Source organism: Oncorhynchus keta, unplaced genomic scaffold, assembly GCF_023373465.1.
Source record: "Oncorhynchus keta strain PuntledgeMale-10-30-2019 unplaced genomic scaffold, Oket_V2 Un_scaffold_29839_pilon_pilon, whole genome shotgun sequence".
Classification (NCBI taxonomy): Eukaryota; Metazoa; Chordata; class Actinopteri; order Salmoniformes; family Salmonidae; genus Oncorhynchus; species Oncorhynchus keta.
Window position 1 is genome coordinate 878,729 of NW_026290908.1, and position 25,649 is coordinate 904,377.

At 44.9% G+C, this 25,649-nt stretch overlaps 3 protein-coding genes, 3 long non-coding RNA genes and 1 other non-coding gene across 91 annotated transcripts in view; 3 read left to right on the plus strand and 4 right to left on the minus strand.

Moving 5' to 3' along the window:
* The first annotated feature begins 128 nt into the window (after positions 1-128).
* On the plus strand, positions 129-7,905 carry rgn (regucalcin). The gene is made up of 8 exons (XM_052515709.1): positions 129-314; positions 1,219-1,380; positions 2,760-2,942; positions 3,053-3,153; positions 3,317-3,431; positions 3,515-3,646; positions 6,627-6,781; positions 7,626-7,905. Exons 2-8 carry the CDS (start codon positions 1,221-1,223, stop codon positions 7,674-7,676), a joined length of 897 nt encoding a protein of 298 aa, XP_052371669.1. The 5' UTR covers positions 129-314; positions 1,219-1,220; the 3' UTR covers positions 7,677-7,905.
* Positions 1,744-2,749, minus strand: LOC127928560 (uncharacterized). The gene is made up of 3 exons (XR_008131643.1): positions 2,487-2,749; positions 2,245-2,328; positions 1,744-2,078 (listed from the first exon to the last, which is right to left on the minus strand). It is a non-coding gene; the product is annotated as an uncharacterized LOC127928560 (long non-coding RNA).
* An 81-nt stretch (positions 7,906-7,986) lies between the features above and the next one.
* Positions 7,987-16,718, plus strand: LOC118376908 (PI-PLC X domain-containing protein 1-like). The gene is made up of 6 exons (XM_052515683.1): positions 7,987-8,282; positions 8,662-8,798; positions 9,154-9,312; positions 15,364-15,476; positions 15,562-15,635; positions 15,710-16,718. The coding sequence occupies exons 1-6, from the start codon at positions 8,186-8,188 to the stop codon at positions 15,958-15,960; spliced, it is 831 nt and encodes a 276-aa protein (XP_052371643.1). The 5' UTR covers positions 7,987-8,185; the 3' UTR covers positions 15,961-16,718.
* Positions 9,414-14,297, plus strand: LOC127928557 (uncharacterized). 35 transcript variants are annotated; one of them, XR_008131631.1, is made up of 8 exons: positions 9,444-9,688; positions 9,852-10,086; positions 10,355-10,730; positions 11,496-11,589; positions 12,241-12,334; positions 12,462-12,508; positions 13,190-13,236; positions 13,877-13,928. It is a non-coding gene; the product is annotated as an uncharacterized LOC127928557 (long non-coding RNA). The 35 variants fall into 35 exon arrangements; XR_008131628.1 differs by lacking the exons at positions 13,190-13,236; positions 13,877-13,928 and adding an exon at positions 14,283-14,297; XR_008131630.1 differs by lacking the exons at positions 13,190-13,236; positions 13,877-13,928 and adding an exon at positions 14,055-14,073.
* On the minus strand, positions 9,446-13,554 carry LOC127928558 (uncharacterized). 2 transcript variants are annotated; one of them, XR_008131638.1, is made up of 3 exons: positions 13,462-13,554; positions 12,085-12,319; positions 9,446-9,579 (listed from the first exon to the last, which is right to left on the minus strand). It is a non-coding gene; the product is annotated as an uncharacterized LOC127928558 (long non-coding RNA). The 2 variants fall into 2 exon arrangements; XR_008131640.1 differs by lacking the exon at positions 13,462-13,554 and adding an exon at positions 13,103-13,117.
* Positions 16,719-21,241: 4,523 nt separating the features above from the next.
* The window catches only part of nabp1b (nucleic acid binding protein 1b), a 5,665-nt gene continuing 1,257 nt past the window's right edge, over positions 21,242-25,649 (minus strand). For 24 of the 50 annotated variants that reach the window (XM_052515650.1, XM_052515652.1, XM_052515648.1 and 21 more), the window contains 6 exons: positions 23,862-25,649; positions 23,688-23,734; positions 23,484-23,575; positions 22,944-23,015; positions 22,790-22,865; positions 21,242-21,607 (listed from right to left, as the gene is read on the minus strand). The exon at positions 23,862-25,649 is cut by the window's right edge. In XM_052515650.1, the coding sequence (XP_052371610.1) occupies positions 21,380-21,607; positions 22,790-22,865; positions 22,944-23,015; positions 23,484-23,575; positions 23,688-23,734; positions 23,862-23,958 (612 nt within the window). In that variant the 5' untranslated portion in view covers positions 23,959-25,649 and the 3' untranslated portion in view covers positions 21,242-21,379. The remainder of the gene's footprint in view (positions 21,608-22,789; positions 22,866-22,943; positions 23,016-23,483; positions 23,576-23,687; positions 23,735-23,861) is intronic. The other 26 variants (XM_052515676.1, XM_052515672.1, XM_052515666.1 and 23 more) reach the window with 8 other exon arrangements.
* trnas-cga (transfer RNA serine (anticodon CGA)) lies at positions 24,246-24,327 on the minus strand. The gene has a single exon. It is a non-coding gene; the product is annotated as a tRNA-Ser (tRNA).

A 25,649-nucleotide genomic window follows, 5' to 3' on the forward strand; every position in this document is an offset into this window, starting at 1 on the left:
AAAAAAGGTGCATAAAAGTGGATAGACGACATTCAACAGCTATACCGTAACTACAGGCCCACTGTGTGTGTGTGTGTGTGTTGGGGGGGTTCATGTCAAATGTTACAGTATAAATTGGAATTTATGGTCCAAATTTACGACGCTTTTTTTTTGCTGACGGCATACGTTTTCAGTTGAGAAAGAGGTACTGCTGGGGGAGCGGGACTACCCCTGTCACATGGTCTGTTTATTTGTCTATGTCTGGCTGTGAGCGACGAGACACTTGCTGTCACGTGATTCAGAAGCTCTTCAGTCGACTTCGGCGTGTAAAACAGGTAATGTATCCGTGTCTGTACGATGTGTTGTTTTCTGAGAAATCATAAACAAAGTTGCAAGTTATAGTATCCTAGCCAACTGTTGGCTAAAAGTCTAAACAAATCGGTGTAGTGCAGTCATTTATATGGGGGCTACTTATAGAAATGAGACTGAGTGAATTAGAAGTTCACTCGCTGCCTAAGAGATAATTCAACAGCTGTGCAGGCTACGGTGTTTAACTCGCAGAGTACCCTGTTCAAAGGCACACTTTATCTTGCCCATTCACCCTCTCTCTGGCACAAATACACAATCCGAAGTCTCAAGGCTTAAACATCATTTAACCTTTCTCCTCCCCTTCATCTACACTGATTTGAAGTGAATTTAACAAGGGATCATAACTTTCACCTGGATTCACCTGGTCAGTCTATGTCATGGAAAGAGCAGGTGTTCTTAATGTTTTGTACATTAATGTATATTAAGAGTAACTATCTTGGGGGGAAAAAACGTTTTATGGGAAACCAGATGTTTTAGACTTCAATTTGACTGTTGCAAAAGTGATCTACTTTTGGTGTTAAATCTAAAAGACCTGGTACTTTGTGTCCCCTCAGTGTTGTTTTGCGCGCTTCGTACAAAATAATAACATGCAGGATATTTCTAAACGCAGCTCTTTATTAACTAGCTATAACTGGCATGTTCACGTGTCTCCAACCATGATCAACCGAAGATAGCCTCACCACCTGTGTGGTCTTAACCAATCATAGCGCAGTATGATACGGCGGTAAAATGCATACAATTACAATTTAGTATGTTTACACTACGAATATTACACTCAGATTCTTGGGGTGCATGATGCCCCTGTGTGTGTGTGTGTGTGTGTGTGTGTGTGTGTGTGTGTGTGTGTGTGTGTGTGTCAAATTGCTTTAGTCATGTCTGTGAAGGTGGAGTGTGTGGTGAAAGAGAGATGTGAGATCGGAGAAGGGCCGGTGTGGGAGGAGAAAGAAGGAACTCTGCTCTTTGTGGACATATCAGGACAGAAGATCCACCGCTGGAACCCAGCAACCAATCAGAAAGAGACAGTGGCCACAGGTAAACCAATCAGAAAGGCAGCTGTGATCCTGGGTGAACATGTCTCTAACTAAGGTTCAGTAAAGATCTTTTTCTTGAACTTCTATTTTGTAGATCCAGTTTGTTCTTCATTTACATTTACATTTAAGTCATTTAGCAGACGCTCTTATCCAGAGCGACTTACAAATTCCGGGTTGTTTGGGCTCTGAGGTAGCAACAGCACACCTTATACTCCTGTCATGTTCTGTATTTTTATTTTTACAACCCTCCCTGTTTCCAACTCCCCCCGTCCCTCTCCCTGCTCACCTTTTCCCTCTCTTCTCTTCCTCCAATCCCCACTCCTCCCTGTTTCCAACTCCCCTCGTCCCTCTCCCTGCTCCCTCTCCTCACCTTTTCCCTCTCTTCTCTTCCTCCAATCCCCACTCCTCCCTGTTTCCAACTCCCCCCGTCCCTCTCCCTGCTCCCTCCTCACCTTTTCCCTCTCTTCTCTTCCTCCAATCCCCACTCCTCCCTGTTTCCAACTCCCCCCGTCCCTCTCCCTGCTCCCCTCCTCACCTTTTCCCTCTCTTCTCTTCCTCCAATCCCCACTCCTCCCTGTTTCCAACTCCCCCGTCCCTCTCCCTGCTCCCCTCCTCACCTTTTCCCTCTCTTCTCTTCCTCCAATCCCCACTCCTCCCTGTTTCCAACTCCCCCGTCCCTCTCCCTGCTCCCCTCCTCACCTTTTCCCTCTCTTCTCTTCCTCCAATCCCCACTCCTCCCTGTTTCCAACTCCCCCGTCCCTCTCCCTGCTCCCCTCCTCACCTTTTCCCTCTCTTCTCTTCCTCCAATCCCCACTCCTCCCTGTTTCCAACTCCCCCCGTCCCTCTCCCTGCTCCCTCTCCTCACCTTTTCCCTCTCTTCTCTTCCTCCAATCCCCACTCCTCCCTGTTTCCAACTCCCCCCGTCCCTCTCCCTGCTCCCTCTCCTCACCTTTTCCCTCTCTTCTCTTCCTCCAATCCCTCCTCCCTCCAACTCCCCCGTCCCTCTCCCTGCTCCCTCTCCTCACCTTTTCCCTCTCTTCTCTTCCTCCAATCCCCACTCCTCCCTGTTTCCAACTCCCCCGTCCCTCTCCCTGCTCCCCTCCTCACCTTTTCCCTCTCTTCTCTTCCTCCAATCCCCACTCCTCCCTGTTTCCAACTCCCCCCGTCCCTCTCCCTGCTCCCTCTCCTCACCTTTTCCCTCTCTTCTCTTCCTCCAATCCCCACTCCTCCCTGTTTCCAACTCCCCCCATCCCTCTCCCTGCTTCCTCTCCTCACCTTTTCCCTCTCTTCTCTTCCTCCAATCCCCACTCCTCCCTGTTTCCAACTCCCCCCGTCCCTCTCCCTGCTCCCCTCCTCACCAATCCCCACTCCTCCCCCCAGAGAAGTTTGTGGGCTGTGCGGTCCCCCGGCGGTCTGGAGGCTATGTGATCGGAGAGGGACGGAGTTTTGGAGCGCTGGACTGGGAGTCCAAGTCCATCTCCACCATCGCTGTCATCGATGAAGACAAACCCAACAACCGCTTTAATGACGGCAAGGTGGACCCTGCTGGACGCCTCTTTGCAGGTAGAGATTGATAGATCAATTCATTTGACAATCCATTAATCCATCAACCTCTCTTCTACCGCATCTGTTTTGTGTTCCATGTAAATGTTCTGTTAACTGTGTTCTGTCAGGTACCATGGCGATAGAGGAACGTCCTACAGTTCTAGAGCTGAAGCAGGGTTCTCTGTTCTCCCTGAACAAGGACCACATTGTAGTCAAACATTTCAATCAGGTGACACATAAGGGTGGAAGTGGAATGTTCTCAATGATCGTTTCTAGCATAAACAGTTAAGTGTTAGTGTGAGATAAACAGTAGCAAAGACTAATCCTATAAGGTATTAGATGAGTAGAGACTGAAGCTATCCTTTATGTTGCTGTTTTTATTATTTGACCAGGTGGACATCTCAAACGGTCTGGACTGGTCCCTGGACCACAAAACCTTCTACTACATAGACAGCCTCACCTACACTGTGGAAGCTTTCAACTATGACATCAACACCGGGAGTATCAGTGAGACACACACACACACACACACACACACACACACACACACATAAACCTTGTACTACATCGACAGCCGTGTGTGTGTGTAGGTAACCGGCGGATGGTGTATAAGATGGACGAGGGGGAGGGGATTCCTGATGGCATGTGTATTGACGCAGACGGTAGACTCTGGGTCGCCTGCTACAGTGGAGGCAGAGTGATTCAGATTGACCCACAGACAGGTGTGTGTGTGTACCTGCCTATATGTGTCAGAGTGTAACAGTTACAGTATATTGTAATATGAATGTAAAAACCACCAATCCCCCCCTTTTTCTCTCTCTCTCTGCTGCCTCCCTCTCTCATTTGTCCCTCTCCATCTTCCCTTCCCCTCTTCTCTCCCTCTGCTGCCTCCCTCTCTCATTTCTCCCTCTCCATCTTCCCTCCCCCTCTTCTCTCCCTCTGCTGCCTCCCTCTCTCATTTGTCCCTCTCCATCTTCCCTCCCCCTCTTCCTCTGCTGCCTCCCTCTCTCATTTCTCCCTCTCCCTCTTCTCTCCCTCTGCTGCCTCCCTCTCTCATTTGTCCCTCTCCATCTTCCCTCCCCTCTTCTCTCCCTCTGCTGCCTCCCTCTCTCATTTGTCCCTCTCCATCTTCCCTCCCCCTCTTCTCTCCCTCTGCTGCCTCCCTCTCTCATTTGTCCCTCTCCATCTTCCCTCCCCTCTTCTCTCCCTCTGCTGCCTCCCTCTCTCATTTGTCCCTCTCCATCTTCCCTCCCCCTCTTCTCTCCCTCTGCTGCCTCCCTCTCTCATTTGTCCCTCTCCATCTTCCCTCCCCCTCTTCTCTCCCTCTGCTGCCTCCCCTCTCATTTCTCCTCTCCATCTTCCCTCCCCTCTTCTCTCCCTCTGCTGCCTCCCTCTCTCATTTGTCCCTCTCCATCTTCCCTCCCCTCTTCTCTCCCTCTGCTGCCTCCCTCTCTCATTTGTCCCTCTCCATCTTCCCTCCCCCTCTTCTCTCCCTCTGCTGCCTCCCTCTCTCATTCCTCCCTCTCCATCTTCCCTCCCCTCTTCTCTCCCTCTGCTGCCTCCCTCTCTCATTTCTCCCTCTCCATCTTCCCTCCCCTCTTCTCTCCCTCTGCTGCCTCCCTCTCTCATTTCTCCCTCTCCATCTTCCCTCCCCCTCTTCTCTCCCTCTGCTGCCTCCCTCTCTCATTTCTCCCTCTCCATCTTCCCTCCCCCTCTTCTCTCCCTCTGCTGCCTCCCTCTCTCATTTGTCCCTCTCCATCTTCCCTCCCCCTCTTCTCTCCCTCTGCTGCCTCCCTCTCTCATTTCTCCCTCTCCATCTTCCCTCCCCCTCTTCTCTCCCTCTGCTGCCTCCCTCTCTCATTTCTCCCTCTCCATCTTCCCTCCCCCTCTTCTCTCCCTCTGCTGCCTCCCTCTCTCATTTGTCCCTCTCCATCTTCCCTCCCCCTCTTCCTCTGCTGCCTCCCTCTCTCATTTGTCCCTCTCCATCTTCCCTCCCCTCTTCCTCTGCTGCCTCCCTCTCTCATTTCTCCCTCTCCATCTTCCCTCCCCCTCTTCCTCTGCTGCCTCCCTCTCTCATTTGTCCCTCTCCATCTTCCCTCCCCCTCTTCTCTCCCTCTGCTGCCTCCCTCTCTCATTTGTCCCTCTCCATCTTCCCTCCCCTCTTCTCTCCCTCTGCTGCCTCCCTCTCTCATTTCTCCCTCTCCATCTTCCCTCCCCTCTTCTCTCCCTCTGCTGCCTCCCTCTCTCATTTCTCCCTCTCCATCTTCCCTCCCCCTCTTCTCTCCCTCTGCTGCCTCCCTCTCTCATTTCTCCCTCTCCATCTTCCCTCCCCTCTTCTCTCCTCTGCTGCCTCCCTCTCTCATTTCTCCCTCTCCATCTTCCCTCCCCTCTTCTCTCCCTCTGCTGCCTCCCTCTCTAATTTCTCCCTCTCCATCTTCCCTCCCCTCTTCTCTTCCTCCTGCCTCCCTCTCTCATTTGTCCCTCTCCATCTTCCCTCCCCTCTTCTCTCCCTCTGCTGCCTCCCTCTCTAATTTCTCCCTCTCCATCTTCCCTCCCCTCTTCTCTCCCTCTGCTGCCTCCCTCTCTCATTTCTCCCTCTCCATCTTCCCTCCCCTCTTCTCTCCCTCTGCTGCCTCCCTCTCTCATTTCTCCCTCTCCATCTTCCCTCCCCTCTTCTCTCCCTCTGCTGCCTCCCTCTCTCATTTGTCCCTCTCCATCTTCCCTCCCCCTCTTCTCTCCCTCTGCTGCCTCCCTCTCTCATTTGTCCCTCTCCATCTTCCCTCCCCCTCTTCTCTCCCTCTGCTGCCTCCCTCTCTCATTTCTCCCTCTCCATCTTCCCTCCCCTCTTCTCTCCTCTTGTCTCATTTCTCCCTCTCCATCTTCCCTCCCCTCTTCTCTCCCTCTGCTGCCTCCCTCTCTCATTTTTCCCTCTCCATCTTCCCTCCCCTCTTCTCTCCCTCTGCTGCCTCCCTCTCTCATTTGTCCCTCTCCATCTTCCCTCCCCCTCTTCTCTCCCTCTGCTGCCTCCCTCTCTCATTTGTCCCTCTCCATCTTCCCTCCCCTCTTCTCTCCCTCTTGCCTCCCTCTCTCATTTGTCCCTTCCATCTTCCCCCCCTCTTCTCTCCCTCTGCTGCCTCCCTCTCTCATTTGTCCCTCTCCATCTTCTCTCCCCTCTTCTCTCCCTCTGCTGCCTCCCTCTCTCATTTGTCCCTCTCCATCTTCCCTCCCCTCTTCTCTCCCTCTGCTGCCTCCCTCTCTAATTTCTCCCTCTCCATCTTCCCCTCCCCTCTTCTCTCCCTCTGCTGCCTCCCTCTCTCATTTCTCCCTCTCCATCTTCCCTCCCCCTCTTCTCTCCCTCTGCTGCCTCCCTCTCTCATTTGTCCCTCTCCATCTTCCCTCCCCCTCTTCTCTCTCCTCTGCTGCCTCCCTCTCTCATTTCTCCCTCTCCATCTTCCCTCCCCTCTTCTCTCCCTCTGCTGCCTCCCTCTCTCATTTGTCCCTCTCCATCTTCCCTCCCCCTCTTCTCTCCCTCTGCTGCCTCCCTCTCTCATTTGTCCCTCTCCATCTTCCCTCCCCCTCTTCTCTCCCTCTGCTGCCTCCCTCTCTCATTTGTCCCTCTCCATCTTCCCTCCCCCTCTTCTCTCTCTCTGCTGCCTCCCTCTCTCATTTGTCCCTCTCCATCTTCCCTCCCCCTCTTCTCAGGGGTGCGTTTGCAGACAGTGATGCTACCGGTGGATAAGACAACATCATGTTGTTTCGGGGGTAGAGACTATTCAGACCTGTACGTGACCTCAGCCTGTAAGGGAATGGATGAGGCAGACATGGCCAAGCAACCGCAGGCAGGATGTGTCTTTAGGGTACGTGTGTGTGTGTGTCAGTGGAGGCTCCTCGGAGGAGGAAGGGGAGGACCATCCGACGCAGTAAATTTCAGAAAATAAAAAAAGTGAAACATTAAAAAAGTGATCCTTTTTAGATAAAACTATACTGAATGTATTCACATTTGACCAAATAACTGATTAAAACACTGTTTTGTAATGGTCTACAGTAGCCTGAACAGCTCTCTGTGGTAGCACCACGGTGTAGCCAGAGGACAGCTATTTTCCATCCCCCTCTGAGTACATTGACTTCAATACAAAACCTAGGAGGCTCATGGTTCACCCCCCCCCTTTCATAATCATGACGACTTCCAGAGGACCTCCAACATATCAGAGTTCTTGCAGCAAGAACTGACATGTTGTCCACCCAGACAAAGGATCAGAGAATGAATCTAGTACTGAAAGCATAAGCTACATATAGCTAGCACTGCAGTGCATGAAATGTGGGGAGTAGTTGACTCAAAGAGAGAGAAAGACTATGATTGAACAGTTTTTAACAAATTAATTACTTAAAAATTTGAGAAGCATCAGAGAGAAAGAGGGAGAGAGAGAGAGAGAGCTGTTGTAGGCCTATTTCATTGTAATTTTTCACTTTCACTTACCCAATTTAGACTACTCAAACATCTGGCTAGTAGTTTAGTAGCCTAAACCTATTGGTTGCAATGAGCTGGGCAAATGGAATATGAATGACAGTCATCCAACATGCTGTATTAGAAATAAGGCCATGCTCATAAATATAAAAAATATTCCTCCCTAATCTGAAACGACACCAACCGCCACTGGGGTGTGTGTGTTTTATTCAGCTTGTGTTTTATTCTCCTTGCAGATCACAGGCCTGGGTGCAAAGGGCATTCCTGCAAATTCATTCACTGGATGAGTGACACAATGGAAACACTGAAAACCGGCCCTTGTCAATCATTCCATGATGATCAACCAGTAACTCGGCTGCACAACTGACCTGCGCCCACTGACCACTAATCTCACTAATAAAATAATGTGACTTTATGATTTTAAGCAAAACTCAACATGCCTCAGTTATAGTTACTGTACTTCATGTATTAGTAGGCTATTGTATATCTTCTGTCCAATAAAAAAGCTACAATTGATAGGTAGTTTGTATGAGGACTCTTATTTTGACACAATTCTCACTGTTATGCCATTGCTACCCGACGTCACGTTTTGGGGGGGGGGTAACTGGAATGTCCCCTTCCTGCTGAAGAGAATGCGGAAGCAAGAATAGGACCAAATGGGAAAGGGCATTTTCATCTTTCTCTAGTCACAGACCCGGGTGAAATCCAACATATCTACAGCATTGTAACTGTGGTCCTGCTACATTCCGCTCGCTGTTTACAAGCTATCAATAGTAGATGCTAATAGGTGGTGGAAATGGAGCGCGGAGACGCATCGTCCACTAACGCAGACTGGATGTCTCAACTGCCAGAGGAACTGTGGGGTACACCGCTTTGGGACCTGGCGATACCCGGTGAGAATGAACTTAATAATGTCGAGTGATAGCCTACTGTTATCCTTTTTATTTCGATTACAAAAAGAGTCTGATATAGAATAGAGCACAAGCTATTGTAACGACCCTGAGTTTATAAGCACGGATATTGACTGCCACTTGAATATGCTTTTGCGGCACAGTCGATTGCGCACTGGACTTCGGGCTAGAAGGTTGAGGGTTCGAGACCTGTTCCCTGCCTGTTTCATTACACTGTGTTTATATGGGACTAGCCGAGAGAACATTTGTCACGAGTTTCGTTAGAGGAAGTCAGCCTGTTTTGTCAAACCTATTCAGTCCCTTTCCTTGATGTCATATGACTCTGCGCTTGTTTTGTCTGTCTTTTTGTCTCTGCTTGCAGGGAGTCATGACAGCATGAGTTACTGCTTGGATACACACTCTCCTGTCTTGGGTTCTGAGTCGTTCATGCTGCAGTTTCTGGATCGACTGGCACCCTGCATTGTACGCCCCTGTGTCTACCGCTGGGCCACCACACAGGCAGGTTTCACACACATGTTGGTTTTCCTATCCTTGTGGGGACTAAACTATTGATTCCCATTCAAAATCCTATTTTCCCCAACCCTAACCCCTAATTGTAACTGTAATCCTAAACCCAACTCCTAACCCGAAAATAACCTTTTTCCCTTGTGGGAACTGGCGAAATGTCCCTTGTTTTTTCCCCTAGTTACTATCCTTGTGAGCACTTCTGGTCCCCACAAGGATAATAAAACCAACAAAACACACACCAAACACACAACACACAAACACACTGCAGACAGAGAACTGTGTGTGTGTATTATTAATATTATATTCAATCTAAGTTAGAGATTGTCCCTGTCCTTTTCTCCCATAGGCGTGGTGTATTCCTGATCAGTTGGATGCAGGAATCCGGTTCTTCGATCTACGGATCGCCCATAAAAACATTAAAAATACACAAGACTTTCTAAAAACACACAACACAGATGACACGCTGTACTTCGCACACGCAATTTATACGCTACAGACTGTAAAGGTACGGTATAGTAAACACACATGATTTATACGCTACAGACTGTAAAGGTACGGTATAGTAAACACACATGATTTATACGCTACAGACTGTAAAGGTACGGTATAGTAAACACACATGATTTATACGCTACAGACTGTAAAGGTACGGTATAGTAAACACACATGATTTATACGCTACAGACTGTAAAGGTACGGTATAGTAAACACACATGATTTATACGCTACAGACTGTAAAGGTACGGTATAGTAAACACACGTGATTTATACGCTACAGACTGTAAAGGTACGGTATAGTAAACACACGTGATTTATACGCTACAGACTGTAAAGGTACGGTATAGTAAACACACATGATTTATACGCTACAGACTGTAAAGGTACGGTATAGTAAACACACATGATTTAAACAGACACGGTATAGTAAACACACATGATTTATACGCTACAGACTGTAAAGGTACGGTATAGTAAACACACATGATTTATACGTACAGACTAGTATAGTAAACACACATGATTTATACGCTACAGACTGTAAAGGTACGGTATAGTAAACACACATGATTTATACGCTACAGACTGTAAAGGTACGGTATAGTAAACACACATGATTTATACGCTACAGACTGTAAAGGTACGGTATAGTAAACACACATGATTTATACGCTACAGACTGTAAAGGTACGGTATAGTAAACACACATGATTTATACGCTACAGACTGTAAAGGTACGGTATAGTAAACACACATGATTTATACGCTACAGACTGTAAAGGTACGGTATAGTAAACACACATGATTTATGTACAGACTGTAAAGGTACGGTATAGTAAACACACATGATTTATACGCTACAGACTGTAAAGGTACGGTATAGTAAACACACATGATTTATACGCTACAGACTGTAAAGGTACGGTATAGTAAACACACATGATTTATACGCTACAGACTGTAAAGGTACGGTATAGTAAAAACATGATTTATACGCTACAGACTGTAAATTTAGTAAACACATGATTTATACGCTACAGACTGTAAAGGTACGGTATAGTAAACACACATGATTTATACGCTACAGACTGTAAAGGTACGGTATAGTAAACACACATGATTTATACGCTACAGACTGTAAAGGTACGGTATAGTAAACACACATGATTTATACGCTACAGACTGTAAAGGTACGGTATAGTAAACACACATGATTTATACGCTACAGACTGTAAAGGTACGGTATAGTAAACACACATGATTTATACGCTACAGACTGTAAAGGTACGGTATAGTAAACACACATGATTTATACGCTACAGACTGTAAAGGTACGGTATAGTAAACACACATGATTTATACGCTACAGACTGTAAAGGTACGGTATAGTAAACACACATGATTTATACGCTACAGACTGTAAAGGTACGGTATAGTAAACACACATGATTTATACGCTACAGACTGTAAACATGTAATAGTAAACACACATGATTTATACGCTACAGACTGTATAGTATGATTTACAGACTGTAAACACGGTATAGTAAACACACATGATTTATACGCTACAGACTACATGATTTATACGCTACAGACTGTAAAGGTACGGTATAGTAAACACACAGACTGATTTATACCTACAGACTGTAAAGGTACGGTATAGTAAACACACATGATTTATACGCTACAGACTGTAAAGGTACGGTAGTAAACACACAGATTTATAACAGACTGTAAAGGTACGGTATAGTAAACACACATGATACAGACTGTATACGGTATAGTAAACACACATGATTTATACGCTACAGACTGTAAAGGTACGGTATAGTAAACACACATGATTTATACGCTACAGACTGTAAAGGTACGGTATAGTAAACACACATGATTTATACATGCTACAGACTGTAAAGGTACGGTATAGTAAACACACATGATTTATACGCTACAGACTGTAAAGGTACGGTATAGTAAACACACAATTTATACGCTACATACGGTATAGTAAACACACATGATTTATACGCTACAGACTGTAAAGGTACGGTATAGTAAACACACATGATTTATACTACAGACTGTACAGGACTGTAATTTAGCTACAGTACGGTATAGTAAACACACATGATTTTATACAGACTGTAAAGGTACGGTATAGACATGATTTATGTACAGACTGTAAAGGTACGGTATAGTAAACACACATGATTTATACGCTACAGACTGTAAAGGTACGGTATAGTAAACACACATGATTTATACGCTACAGACTGTAAAGGTACGGTATAGTAAACACACATGATTTATACGCTAGTAAAAACACACATGATTTATACGCTACAGACTGTAAGGTACGGTATAGGTACGCTACAGACTGTATAGTAAACACACATGATTTATACGCTACAGACTGTAAAGGTACGGTATAGTAAACACACATGATTTATACGTACAGACTGTAAAGGTACGGTATAGTAAACACACATGATTTTATATAGTAAACAGATTTATAAACACACCCTACAGACTGTAAAGGTACGGTATAGTAAACACACATGATTTATACGCTACAGACTACAGACTGTAAGAGGTACGGTATAGTAAACACACATGATTTATACGCTACAGACTGTAAAGGTACGGTATAGTAAACACACATGATTTTATACAGACTGTAAAGGTACAGACTGTAAAGGTACGGTATAGTAAACACACATGATTTATACGCTACAGACTGTAAAGGTACGGTATAGTAAACACACATGATTTATACCTACAGACTGTAAAGGTACGGTATAGTAAACACACATGATTTATACGCTACAGACTGTAAAGGTACGGTATAGTAAACACACATGATTTATACGCTACAGACTGTAAAGGTACGGTATAGTAAACACACATGATTTATACCCTACAGACTGTAAAGGTACGGTATAGTAAACACACATGATTTATACGCTACAGACTGTAAAGGTACGGTATAGTAAACACACATGATTTATACGCTACAGACTGTAAAGGTATAGTAAACACACATGATTTATAGTACAGACTGTAAACACGGTATAGTAAACACACATGATTTTATACAGACTGTAAAGGACGGTATAGTAAACACACATGATTTATACCCTACAGACTGTAAAGGTACGGTATAGTAAACACACATGATTTATACGCTACAGACTGTAAAGGTACTAAACAGACTGATTTATAAAGGTACGGTATAGTAAACACACATGATTTATACGCTACAGACTGTAAAGGTACGGTATAGTAAACACACATGATTTATACGCTACAGACTGTAAAGGTACGGTATAGTAAACACACATGATTTATACGCTACAGACTGTAAAGGTACGGTATAGTAAACACACATGATTTATACGCTACAGACTGTAAAGGTACGGTATAGTAAACACACATGATTTATACGCTACAGACTGTAAAGGTACGGTATAGTAAACACACATGATTTATACGCTACAGACTGTAAAGGTACGGTATAGTAAACACACATGATTTATACCTACAGACTGTAGTAAACAGACTGTAAAGGTACATGATTTATACGCTACAGACTGTAAAGGACGGTTTAGTAAACACACATGATTTATACGCTACAGACTGTAAAGGTACGGTATAGTAAACACACATGATTTATGCTACATATAGTAAACACACATGATTTATACGCTACAGACTGTAAAGGACGGTATAGTAAACACACATGATTTATGTACAGACTGTAAAGGTACGGTATAGTAAACACACATGATTTATACCTACAGACTGTAAAGGTACGGTATAGTAAACACACATGATTTATACGCTACAGACTACAGACTGATTTATAGCTACAGACTGTAAAGGTACGGTATAGTAAACACACATGATTTATACGCTACAGACTGTAAAGGTACGGTATAGTAAACACACATGATTTATACGCTACAGACTGTAAAGGTACGGTATAGTCTGTAAAAGTGTATAGTAAACACACATGTACAGACTGTAAAGGTACGGTATAGTAAACACACATGATTTATACAGACTACAGACTGTAAAGGTACGGTATAGTAAACACACATGATTTATGCACAGACTGTAAAGGTACGGTATAGTAAACACACATGATTTATACCTACAGACTGTAAAGGTACGGTATAGTAAACACACATGATTTATACGCTACAGACTGTAAAGGTACGGTATAGTAAACACACATGATTTATACCGCTACAGACTGTAAAGGTACGGTATGTAAACACACATGATTTATACGCTACAGACTGTAAAGGTACGGTATAGTAAAACACATGATTTATACGCTCAGACTGTAAAGGTGCACATGATTTATACGCTACAGACTGTAAAGGTGTGTATGTTCACATGATTTATACCTGTGTGTGTGTGTGTACAGTGTACGGTGTGTACGCTACAGACTGTAAAGGTACGGTATAGTGTGTGTACAGTGTGTGTGTGTACAGTGGGCGGTGTGTGTGATTTATACGCTGACTGTGTGTGGTATAGTGATTTATACGCTACAGACTGTAAAGGTACGGTATAGTAAACACACATGATTTATACGCTACAGACTGTAAAGGTACGGTATAGTAAACACACATGATTTGTCCGTTCTACAGACTGTGACGGTAAATATAGTAAACACACATGATTTATAGCACAGACTGTAAAGGTACGGTATAGCCCATGATTTATCTACAGACTGTAAAGGTACGGTATAGTAAACACACATGATTTATCAGACTGTTTAATAGTAAACAACACTACAGACTGTAAAGGTACCCCCACAGTATAGTAAACACACGTGATTTATACGATACAGACTGTAAAGGTACGGTATAGGCCAGACTGTAAAGGTACGGTATAGTAAACACACATGATTTATACCTCAGTACGGTATAGTAAAGACACATGATTTATACTCTACAGACTGTAAAGGTACGGTATAGTAAACACACATGATTTATACGCTACAGACTGTAAAGGTACGGTATAGTGCACACGTGATTTATACGCTACAGACTGTAAAGGTACGGTATAGTAAACACACATGATTTTTCAGACTGTAAAGGTACGGTATAGTAAACACAGTGATTTGTACGCTCAGGAAGTACGGTATAGTGGTGCAGACACGGTTTCCAGTGAGTTCATGATTTTCAGACTGAAGTGTATAGTGCCAGTTTCTACAGACAGTATAGTAAACACACATGATTTATACGCTACAGACATACGGTTAGTAAACACACATGGAAGTGGTAGTAAACACAGTGATTTAACGCTACAGACTGTAAAGGTACGGTATAGTTCATGTTTACGCTACAGACTGTAAAGGTACGGTAGTAAACACACATGCTACAGACTTTACGGTATAGTGAGTTAAATATAGTAAACACACATGATTTATTTACAGACTGTAAAGGTACGGTATAGTAAACACACATGATTTATAGTTTACAGACTGTAAAGTTATATAAACACACATGTTTTCAGGAAGGTACGGTGCCAGATTTATACCTAGTGAGTTAGTAAATGTGATTTTTCACTACAGACTGTGGTGCCAGTTTCACATGATTTAGTTCAGACTTTTCGGTATAGTAAACACACGTGATTTATACGCTACAGACTGTAAAGGTACGGTATAGTAAACACACATGATTTTACCCTACAGACTGTAAAGGTACGGTATAGTAAACACACATGAGTTCATGTTTTCAGGTAAACACACAGTGATTTATCTACAGACTGTAAAGGTTTTCTACTGGCTACAGACTGTATTCAGGAAGTGTCCATTAGTAAACACACATGTGTTTTATACAGACTGCATGTAAACACACATGTGACTGTATAGGTGTGTGTGATTTATGTGTGTAAAGGTGTGTAAACACATGTTCTGTGTGTGAATCTTCTGTGTGAGAGCATATGTGTGTGTGTGTGTGTGTGTGTGTGTGTGTGTGTGTGTGTGTGTGTGTGTGTGTGTGTGTGTGTGTGTGTGTGTGTGTGTGTGTGTGTGTGTGTGTAGGAGACTCCCTATCTGAGCCAGTGCTGGGATCTGGGGCAGCAGGTCATCATTTCGTACGACGATGAGACGATTCTTCACCAACACAAGGAACTGTGGCCTAAGATCCCTTACTGGTACGCTGTGTGTGTGTGGGACTCTGTGTGTGTGTGGCACTCTGTCTGGATGTGTGTTAAACCTGTAACCTTTGACCCTTTACAGGTACGCTGACTCGGCAGACCCCAAAGAGGTCATTTCTTACCTGGAGGAACAGCAGAAGGCCCAAGGAAGAGCAGGTTAGTGTGTGTGTGTGCACGTGCGCGTGGGCTTGCGTGTCCTTTGATTGACAGCTGAGCTCTTTGATTGACAGCTCATTTCTTCACCTCTGGGCTCAACCTGACGGAGGATACTGCTGTGGTGGTCTGCAACCCCTGTCTGACGATGAGGAAGTTAACGATGAAGAGTTTCTCCCTGCTGCTGGACTGGGTGGAGAAGCAGACTCCTGGACCGAACCAGACCGCTGTCAACATCATCTGTGGAGACTTTGTGGGTCTGAACCACTTTGCCTCTGTGGTTATCGGGCTCAATAAGAAACTGCTGAAGACACAGAGCCACAGATGACAGGGGACGGAGTGAGAAAGAGACCCACAGATAAACATGCACAGAATCCCAAATGGCTTCTAGCTCCTTCTCCCTCTGCAGTTGTGGAGATCTGAGAGGTTTGGTTAGGTGTAATCAACATGGTACTCTGATACACTAGATCAGGTGTGTCAAACTCATTCCATGGAGGGCCTACTGTCTGTAGGTTTTTTGGTTTTTCCTTTCATTTAGACCTAGTCAACCAGGTGAGGGGAGTTCCTTACTAATTTGGGAGGAGCAAAAACCCACAGACACTCGGCCCTCCGTGGAATGATTTTGACACGTGCACTACTAGATCATAGGAATGAGTTTGACACGTGCACTACTAGATCATAGGAATGAGTTTGACACGTGCACTACTAGATCATAGGAATGAGTTTGACACGTGCACTACTAGATCATAGGAATGAGTTTGACACGTGCACTACTAGATCATAGGAATGAGTTTGACACGTGCACTACTAGATCATAGGAATGAGTTTGACACGTGCACTACTAGATCATAGGAATGAGTTTGACACGTGCACTACTAGATCATAGGAATGAGTTTGACACGTGCACTACTAGATCATAGGAATGAGTTTGACACGTGCACTACTAGATCATAGGAATGAGGTCCCATGTTTCCCTATGTCTACCTACAGCACAGGGTGTCAGGTTTACTGTGTTGTTAATGAGTATGATGGATACAATGAGAGGTTTTTACATTATAAAGTGATGCCACAGGAAAAGTTTCATCAGATGGACAATATCATTTATTTTCTATATGCAAATACACTACATGCAGGGGCAAATACGTAAATGTCTATTGAACTTTATCCGTTTGAGGCATCTTTATTCCAAACATCATTAACACTAACAACACCTTGAAATAGTCATGTTTTTAGCAGGTGTGACTTTATCAAATAAACCACTTCCTCACAGCTGAGAATGACTACCCTGAGAAATAGTCATGTTACAGCAGGTGTGACTTTATAAAATAAACCACTTCCTCCCAGCTGAGAATGACTACCCTGAGAAATAGTCATGTTACAGCAGGTGTGACTTTATAAAATAAACCACTTCCTCCCAGCTGAGAATGACTACCCTGAGAAATAGTCATGTTACAGCAGGTGTGACTTTATAAAATAAACCACTTCCTCCCAGCTGAGAATGACTACCCTGAGAAATAGTCATGTTACAGCAGGTGTGACTTTATAAAATAAACCACTTCCTCCCAGCTGAGAATGACTACCCTGAGAAATAGTCATGTTACAGCAGGTGTGACTTTATAAAATAAACCACTTCTTCACAGCTGAGAATGACTACCCTGAGAAATTGTCATGTAAACTGTGTGCTGCCCTCCTGTGTTCAAAAAGCAGAAGTGCAGTACAACATGTTGCAGGGACAGATCTGTTGGCACGAGTTTAATTTTCTAGAGGAAACTGAAACAGAAGCTAAACAAAAAGGTCGATAAAAGTGTATATGGTGAAACAAAATAATACATTTAATCATGTAAAACAAATGAAAAAGCAGAAATGGCAGATCACTGAACGAAAGATCCATTTCAACTCACCAAACAAGGTGCATAATTAATGCCACACCATTAACTGTAGAAAAATGGATACATTGTAGAAAATATAGTGAACACATATTACATAAACATAGATGTAATTCACAAATGGCACACAGTAAGGCGCTTCACTGATACAGACAGACAGGAAACTGTAAAATGATGAAAGACGACGGAATATCTAGCAGTTCAAATCTAATTAATGAAATATAATCTAACTCCTTCAAAAGGCAATTATTTCTGAAAAATAAGCAATATGGCCTCCTGCTCTAAAGTCTCTATATGGGAAGATCTCAATTGCATACTCCCTGTCTCCTTCTCAAAACAGATTGGAAGAGAAGGTCTGGGGGGAAGGAACTCTGGCTTTCTCATGTAATGGGTTTTGAGAAAGGTACGAGGAGAGAGGACGCGAGGAGTATGTAATTGACACCTTCCCTATGACTTTGGTTTACCTTCTCTTATCACATGCCCCTTCACATCTCCTTCAGCAGAATCCCATAGGGGCGGATGGAGCTCTCCACAATCCTCCTCTCTTCTTCCTCAGATGTGCCGTCATTAACTGGAACAAGCCAGTAGTCAACTCTCTTACAGATCTTCCGTTGGGCTGGGTTGATACGGTTCTGAAGGACCATCCTGTAGGTTTTCCCGTTTGTCTTCGACACAAAGTCTCTAGCGTAGCCGCTGGCTTGGCTGAGGTCAGGAGTGGAGTAGATGCCTCGCCCGTAGAGCTGCCTGTCTCCTACTTTATAGTGGGACTGGATGATGCCTTTCGCCCCGTCCTCGCTGGTACCGTGGTATGACACTGGCCACTCCCCGGGGTACGAGTATGTCCGAATCCCGTTTGGACCGAGCCATGTGTTATCTCCGTATTTGTCCAGAACCTTCAACGCGATCCGTTTCCATCCACACGGTCGCTTGTAACTCTCATTGCCTCTCACAAAATTCTCAGAGTCGGAAACGTCGGTGAAGTCATAATCGAAATTCCTATCGAAGAATGTTGCCTCATCCACAAAGAGTTCGGTGTTGATTACCCTTCTTCTGTCCTGGCTGAAGAAAAGCACTGATAACCCCCATGTCAACCATGAGACAGGGCTGAGCCACTGCAGGAGAGAGGTGATGCCCAGGACAGAACCGATGAGAAAGCCTTCCACAGTCAAAAGGTTTTCAGGTGTCTTGCCAGGGTTGTTCCTCTGAAAGTCGGACAAGGGCCTCACCGTGGCTCCCATTGCCACTGATAGGGCCTCATAGCGTACACCCTCGTCAAGCATGACTGGTCTGAGAACAGTTGTTTAAAAGTGAAAGCCTCTCAAACCAGTAAGGATATGTGTCTGTAGCCGATCGTGGAGCAATCGTTAGCAGCTAACACCTCAAACTTCTCTCAGGCACTCGGTCTGTATTTGTCCATTGTCTTTGCAAACTAACCGAATGAAAAACCTTCTGGCTACTACAGAAATACTGTCTCCACCCACGTTGACAGACTTTCAGTTTCATTTTTAGACTTGGTAGAATTAGGAAGAACATACCATCGGTCTTGGGCAGGGGACAAGGCTTATAAACAGGAAGTCAATAGCAGACTAGCTGGGACATAACTTGACTCTGAATAGAAAGGAAATCCAGCCCCCCCCGAGAAGCTCACCTCCAGCACACACATATACACTGTGGACTTTGGACTGATCTGAATTTATATGTAGGCTAGTTAACTTGTGAATCTGCTGTGAACTTTTACTCAAATGCTGAACTAGCATAGGCATACTTTTTATTTGATCTCAGACTTTTATAGCCTACTGGACTCATAGGGAGCTAGTCTCTCACATTATTTTGTTGGGAGGAGTGACTCTATGGGCTTCCATTGGCGAGCCCTACAATGTAGAAAACAGTACAAATAAAGCAAAACCCTTGAATGAGTAGGTCTATCTCTCTTGGATGTGCTTTGTAGGGTGTTGTTCCTCTGTGTGATTTATATGTAAGGACATTTTATCACTAGAATCTGCAGTGTTCCAGAAATATTCAAGAGAAAGTCCTCTAACCTGGTCTCACTCTTTGCCTCTTTCCAAGAAACAACTTCTACCTACTGCAAATTAATGGGGGGCAGGCTATCTGCCGGTACAGACGTGTTGAAAGGGGGGCAGGCTATCTGCCTGTACAGACGTGTTGAAAGGGGGGCAGGCTATCTGCCTGTATGGACGTGTTGAAAGGGGGGCAGGCTATCTGCCGGTACAGACGTGTTGAAAGGGGGGCAGGCTATCTGCCGGTACAGACGTGTTGAAAGGGGGGCAGGCTATCTGCCGGTACAGACGTGTTGAAAGGGGGGCAGGCTATCTGCCTGTATGGACGTGTTGAAAGGGGGGCAGGCTATCTGCCGGTACAGACGTGTTGAAAGGGGGGCAGGCTATCTGCCGGTACAGACGTGTTGAAAGGGGGGCAGGCTATCTGCCAGTACAGACGTGTTGAAAGGGGGGCAGGCTATCTGCCGGTACAGACGTGTTGAAAGGGGGGCAGGCTATCTGCCAGTACAGACGTGTTGAAAGGGGGGCAGGCTATCTGCCGGTACAGACGTGTTGAAAGGGGGGCAGGCTATCTGCCGGTATGGACGTGTTGAAAGGGGGGCAGGCTATCTGCCGGTACAGACGTGTTGAAAGGGGGGCAGGCTATCTGCCGGTATGGACGTGTTGAAAGGGGGCAGGCTATCTGCCTGTATGGACGTGTTGAAAGGGGGCAGGCTATCTGCCGGTACAGACGTGTTGAAAGGGGGGCAGGCTATCTGCCGGTACAGACGTGTTGAAAGGGGGGCAGGCTATCTGCCGGTACAGACGTGTTGAAAGGGGGGCAGGCTATCTGCCTGTATGGACGTGTTGAAAGGGGGGCAGGCTATCTGCCAGTATGGACGTGTTGAAAGGGGGGCAGGCTATCTGCCGGTATGGACGTGTTGAAAGGGGGGCAGGCTATCTGCCGGTATGGACGTGTTGAAAGGGGGCAGGCTATCTGCCGGTATGGACGTGTTGAAAGGGGGGCAGGCTATCTGCCTGTATGGACGTGTTGAAAGGGGGGCAGGCTATCTGCCAGTATGGACGTGTTGAAAGGGGGGCAGGCTATCTGCCGGTATGGACGTGTTGAAAGGGGGGCAGGCTATCTGCCAGTATGGACGTGTTGAAAGGGGGGCAGGCTATCTGCCAGTATGGACGTGTTGAAAGGGGGCAGGCTATCTGCCAGTATGGACGTGTTGAAAGGGGGGCAGGCTATCTGCCAGTATGGACGTGTTGAAAGGGGGGCAGGCTATCTGCCGGTATGGACGTGTTGAAAGGGGGGCAGGCTATCTGCCGGTATGGACGTGTTGAAAGGGGGGCAGGCTATCTGCCAGGTATGGACGTGTTGAAAGGGGGCAGGCTATCTGCCTGTATGGACGTGTTGAAAGGGGGCAGGCTATCTGCCAGTATGGACGTGTTGAAAGGGGGGCAGGCTATCTGCCGGTATGGACGTGTTGAAAGGGGGGCAGGCTATCTGCCGGTATGGACGTGTTGAAAGGGGGGCAGGCTATCTGCCTGTATGGACGTGTTGAAAGGGGGGCAGGCTATCTGCCGGTACGGACGTGTTGAAAGGGGGGCAGGCTATCTGCCGGTATGGACGTGTTGAAAGGGGGGCAGGCTATCTGCCGGTACAGATGTGTTGAAACAGTTGGAGTGAGTTGAGTAACTTTACCTCAAACCCCCAAAATCTTTTAGTTATGATTTATTTATTTGAACCAAATGTGTAACATTCCTTAGAAAATGATGGCCACGTTAACAAAAATGATTTAACTTGCTAAATAAAAATACAACTCGGCCCAAGATACGTGTTGATTTGAAACCAGCGTCATTTCCTCTTTAGCCCTTGCCGTGGGTCCCTGCTGTTGCCCACAGAATCTGTGGGCTTGGGGTCGGTGCCAGGACCTCCGGAGCCTCGCCCAGTCTGCTGTCCTGTGCTCCCATAGGTTGGATTCCGGGAGAGCGGAGAGCATCCATTGGAAGAGTATGTGAGGGTGGGGACTGAGGGGGTGGAGCTTTGACTGACAGAAGAACTGTTCTGGGACTCAACTTTAGACTGGAGAGAGAGAAGGAGAGGAGGATGAGATGAACAGAGAGAGAAGGAGAGGAGGATGAGATGAACAGAGAGAGAAGGAGAGGAGGATGAGATGAACAGAGAGAGAAGGAGAGGAGGATGAGATGAACAGAGAGAGAAGGAGAGGAGGATGAGATGAACAGAGAGAGAAGGAGAGGAGGATGAGATGAACAGAGAGAGAAGGAGAGGAGGATGAGATGAACAGAGAGAGAAGGAGAGGAGGATGAGATGAACAGAGAGAGAAGGAGAGGAGGATGAGATGAACAGAGAGAGAAGGAGAGGAGGATGAGATGAACAGAGAGAGAAGGAGAGGAGGATGAGATGAACAGAGAGAGAAGGAGAGGAGGATGAGATGAACAGAGAGAGAAGGAGAGGAGGATGAGATGAACAGAGAGAGAAGGAGAGGAGGATGAGATGAACAGAGAGAGAAGGAGAGGAGGATGAGATGAACAGAGGATGAGAACAGAGAGGAGAGGAGGATGAGATGAACAGAGAGAGAAGGAGAGGAGGATGAGATGAACAGGATGAGAGAAGGAGAGGAGGATGAGATGAACAGAGAGAGAAGGAGAGGAGGATGAGATGAACAGAGAGAGAAGGAGAGGAGGATGAGATGAACAGAGAGAGAAGGAGAGGAGGATGAGATGAACAGAGAGAGAAGGAGAGGAGGATGAGATGAACAGAGAGAGAAGGAGAGGAGGATGAGATGAACAGAGAGAGAAGGAGAGGAGGATGAGATGAACAGAGAGAGAAGGAGAGGAGGATGAGATGAACAGAGAGAGAAGGAGAGGAGGATGAGATGAACAGAGAGAGAAGGAGAGGAGGATGAGATGAACAGAGAGAGAAGGAGAGGAGGATGAGATGAACAGAGAGAGAAGGAGAGGAGGATGAGATGAACAGGGAGAGAAGGAGAGGAGGATGAGATGAACAGGGAGAGAAGGAGAGGAGGATGAGATGAACAGAGAGAGGAGAGGAGGATGAGATGAACAGAGAGAAGGAGAGGAGGATGAGATGAACAGAGAGAAGGAGAGGAGGATGAGATGAACAGAGAGAGAAGGAGGGGAGGATGAGATGAACAGAGAGAAAGGAAGAGGTGATGGGGAGGAGGGGAGATGTAGAAAATAACATGACAAATAAAATATAGATAATTCTGGTGTGTGTACTCACCGGCCTGTTGGCCTGGGCCAGTACCTCTGGGTTTGGTTCACTAAAGTTTGGCACCTCAGAGAAGACCATGCAAAAACTACAATACAACACAGATCAGTACCTTAACTAAATCTACAACACATTAACATCCAAGTCAACGGTTTGTGTGTCTTACTCTCCTATCTTCTGCAGGTCTCCTCCTCTGCCTGTGTAGAGTGTCAGACAGCCCTTCCACAGGGATGCATAGCTGACGAGAGAGAGAAACAGACAGACGACAGAGAGAGAGAGAGAGACACTGAGCTGCACTTCCTAACCTCCTTTTCAAACGTATGACCATATTAGAGACACATATTTCCCTCAGATTACACAGACCCACAAAGAACTCGAAAACAAATTCAACTTTGATAAAGTCCCATATCTATTGGGTGAAATACCACAGTGTACAACAGAAATTACAACAGCAAGATTCCTGTTGCCACAAGAAAAGGTCAAGCAGTGAAGAACAAACACCATTGTAAATACAACCCATATTTATGTTTATTTATGTTCCATTTTTTACTTTAACTATTTGCACATCATTACAACAATGTATATTGACATAATTGTCAGAGAGAGAGACAGAACTAGACAGACGGACGGACGGACGGATAGATAGATAGATAGATAGATAGATAGATAGATAGATAGATAGATAGATAGATAGATAGATAGATACCCTCGTGAGAGGCGGAGGATGTCTCCTGGCTGGATGAGTCCACCCACCTCGTCCCACACAGACAGGTTGATGCACCCACTTTTATCAGCCACCTGACAGGAGAGGGGGGTGGAAGAGAGCAATTATCCCACTTTACGGGAGAGGTAGAAGGTTTGCATGAAAGGAGAGAGCAGAGGGGGGGGATAATGAGGAAATGATCCCCACCTTGCAGGAGCGAACCTCATGCCCATCCTTTGTTTTAGTTACCCTTCCTTCAGGCGGAGGGAAGGAGAGAATTAACAAAGTTTGCATTCATTCATTCATTCATTCATTCATCACCAAATAAAACACTGATTTTTTTTTTATAAAACAAACATTTTACTGTCATTCACCACTCACCCATTTCCAACACAATAAAGATTAAATTTAAATTCTTCAATCCCAACCTTACGTCTTTTATCAAGAATTGAGCATCGTTTGGCACAATGGCGAACATATTTGATTAAAGTCACTGAAGCGAGAAAGAGAGACAAGTAGTGATGGTGGAAATCGTTCAAATCAGGTTCAAATGAATTTACAGCTGTCAAAATTAGGGATACGAGAACAACACATGGTTATCAAGGGGGCGTGTTACGTTCAGGGCTCATTCCCTCATAATAAAGCATAAATTCTCCATATAGCTTTTTCGAAATCCAACTAAGCCTATATAAGCAGAAACTGCTTTGTCGATATATTTGCCGTATGTTTTCTTTAATACAACTGCAAATACTAAAAGCGAACAATCGTCACGAACAGGATTCGAACCTGTGCGGGGAAACCCCATTGGATTTCGAGTCCAACGCCTTAACCTCTCGGCCACCGTGACTGTGCATATTACAGGCTTTAACAATGGTATAGAAACCTCTTTGCGCTATTGGGATATTTGGTTAGGTATTTTATTGAGAAGCTTGTTACATTAGATAAGTGGTATTGTAAGAGAGCGCTGGTTTCATACTGCATCCTTGCTTTTCTTTGTAGCTATGTATTGTAAATAAACTGAAGGTAAGACCTGTTCTCTTTTCCCGTCCTGCACTGCAGTTTGCCAAATTGCCACAAGGTGGCGCCTATACGCTGCCTACGAGATGGTGAGGTCAGGGCCACACGGAAATGCACAAAAACAACCAAATCATAGAACATATCAGGGTTCTATAGCTATCTATGTTCAAAAGGTTTATGATGTAATGTTTACAATGTATTGTAAAATAAGACAAACATGTGAATAAATATAAATGAAGAACAACAAAAGCAAATTAAAAGTTAGTCCTTATCAAAACAGCTAAATATGTAATTCATCTGGCCTGTAGGCCTACAAGGTTGTAACATTTTAACTACGGAAAACAAACGGTTTTACAGATACAGCTTTCATAAATACATTATTTTATTGAAATTACAACAATTATGTAATCCTACAAACAACTGTATTAAATTTGCACATAATACTAAGTAAATATTTAAGGGCACAAATCTATTACAAATATTGAGAGTTCGAGCAACAACCTGATATTTCCTTAGTCTCAAAATAATTCTAACACAAAAAAGGAAGGAATGTAAATTCCTTCATATTCATTAGGATGTCATAAGGTGAATGCACCAATTTGTAAGTCGCTCTGGATAAGAGCGTCTGCTAAATGACTTAAATGTAAAATGTAAATGTAAATTAGGCCTTTTAGAATATAGTGCCTGGTTATATAGTGCCTGGTTATATACATATCACAGGAGGCTGCTGAGGGGATGAATGCTAATATTAATGGCTGGAATGGAGTGAATACAATGTTATCAAACAGGTAACCATGGAAATTCCATGTATTCCGTTCCAGCCATCACTATGAGCCAGCCCTCCCAAATGAAGTTGAAACCAGCCACCTGTGATATGTACTGTATATAAGACCTGTGATATGTACTGTATATAAGACCTGTGATATGTACTGTATATAAGACCTGTGATATGTACTATATATAAGACCTGTGATATGTACTGTATATAAGACCTGTGATATGTACTATATATAAGACCTGTGATATGTACTGTATATAAGACCTGTGATATGTACTGTATATAAGACCAGTGATATGTACTGTATATAAGACCTGTGATATGTACTGTATATAAGACCTGTGATATGTACTATATATAAGACCTGTGATATG

What these genes read in the sequence shown, in the direction of transcription:
- LOC118376908 (XM_052515683.1), top strand. Translation starts at nt 8,186, where the DNA reads ATGGAGCGCGGAGACGCATCGTCCACTAACGCAGACTGGATGTCTCAA. An exon ending in ACCGCTGGGCCACCACACAG is followed by an intron (nt 8,799 to 9,153) that starts GCAGGTTTCACA and finishes TTTCTCCCATAG; the next exon opens with GCGTGGTGTATTCCTGATCA. An exon ending in TGGCCTAAGATCCCTTACTG is followed by an intron (nt 15,477 to 15,561) that starts GTACGCTGTGTG and finishes GACCCTTTACAG; the next exon opens with GTACGCTGACTCGGCAGACC.
- rgn (XM_052515709.1), top strand. Translation starts at nt 1,221, where the DNA reads ATGTCTGTGAAGGTGGAGTGTGTGGTGAAAGAGAGATGTGAGATCGGA. An exon ending in TAGTCAAACATTTCAATCAG is followed by an intron (nt 3,154 to 3,316) that starts GTGACACATAAG and finishes TTATTTGACCAG; the next exon opens with GTGGACATCTCAAACGGTCT. An exon ending in AGGCAGGATGTGTCTTTAGG is followed by an intron (nt 6,782 to 7,625) that starts GTACGTGTGTGT and finishes TTCTCCTTGCAG; the next exon opens with ATCACAGGCCTGGGTGCAAA.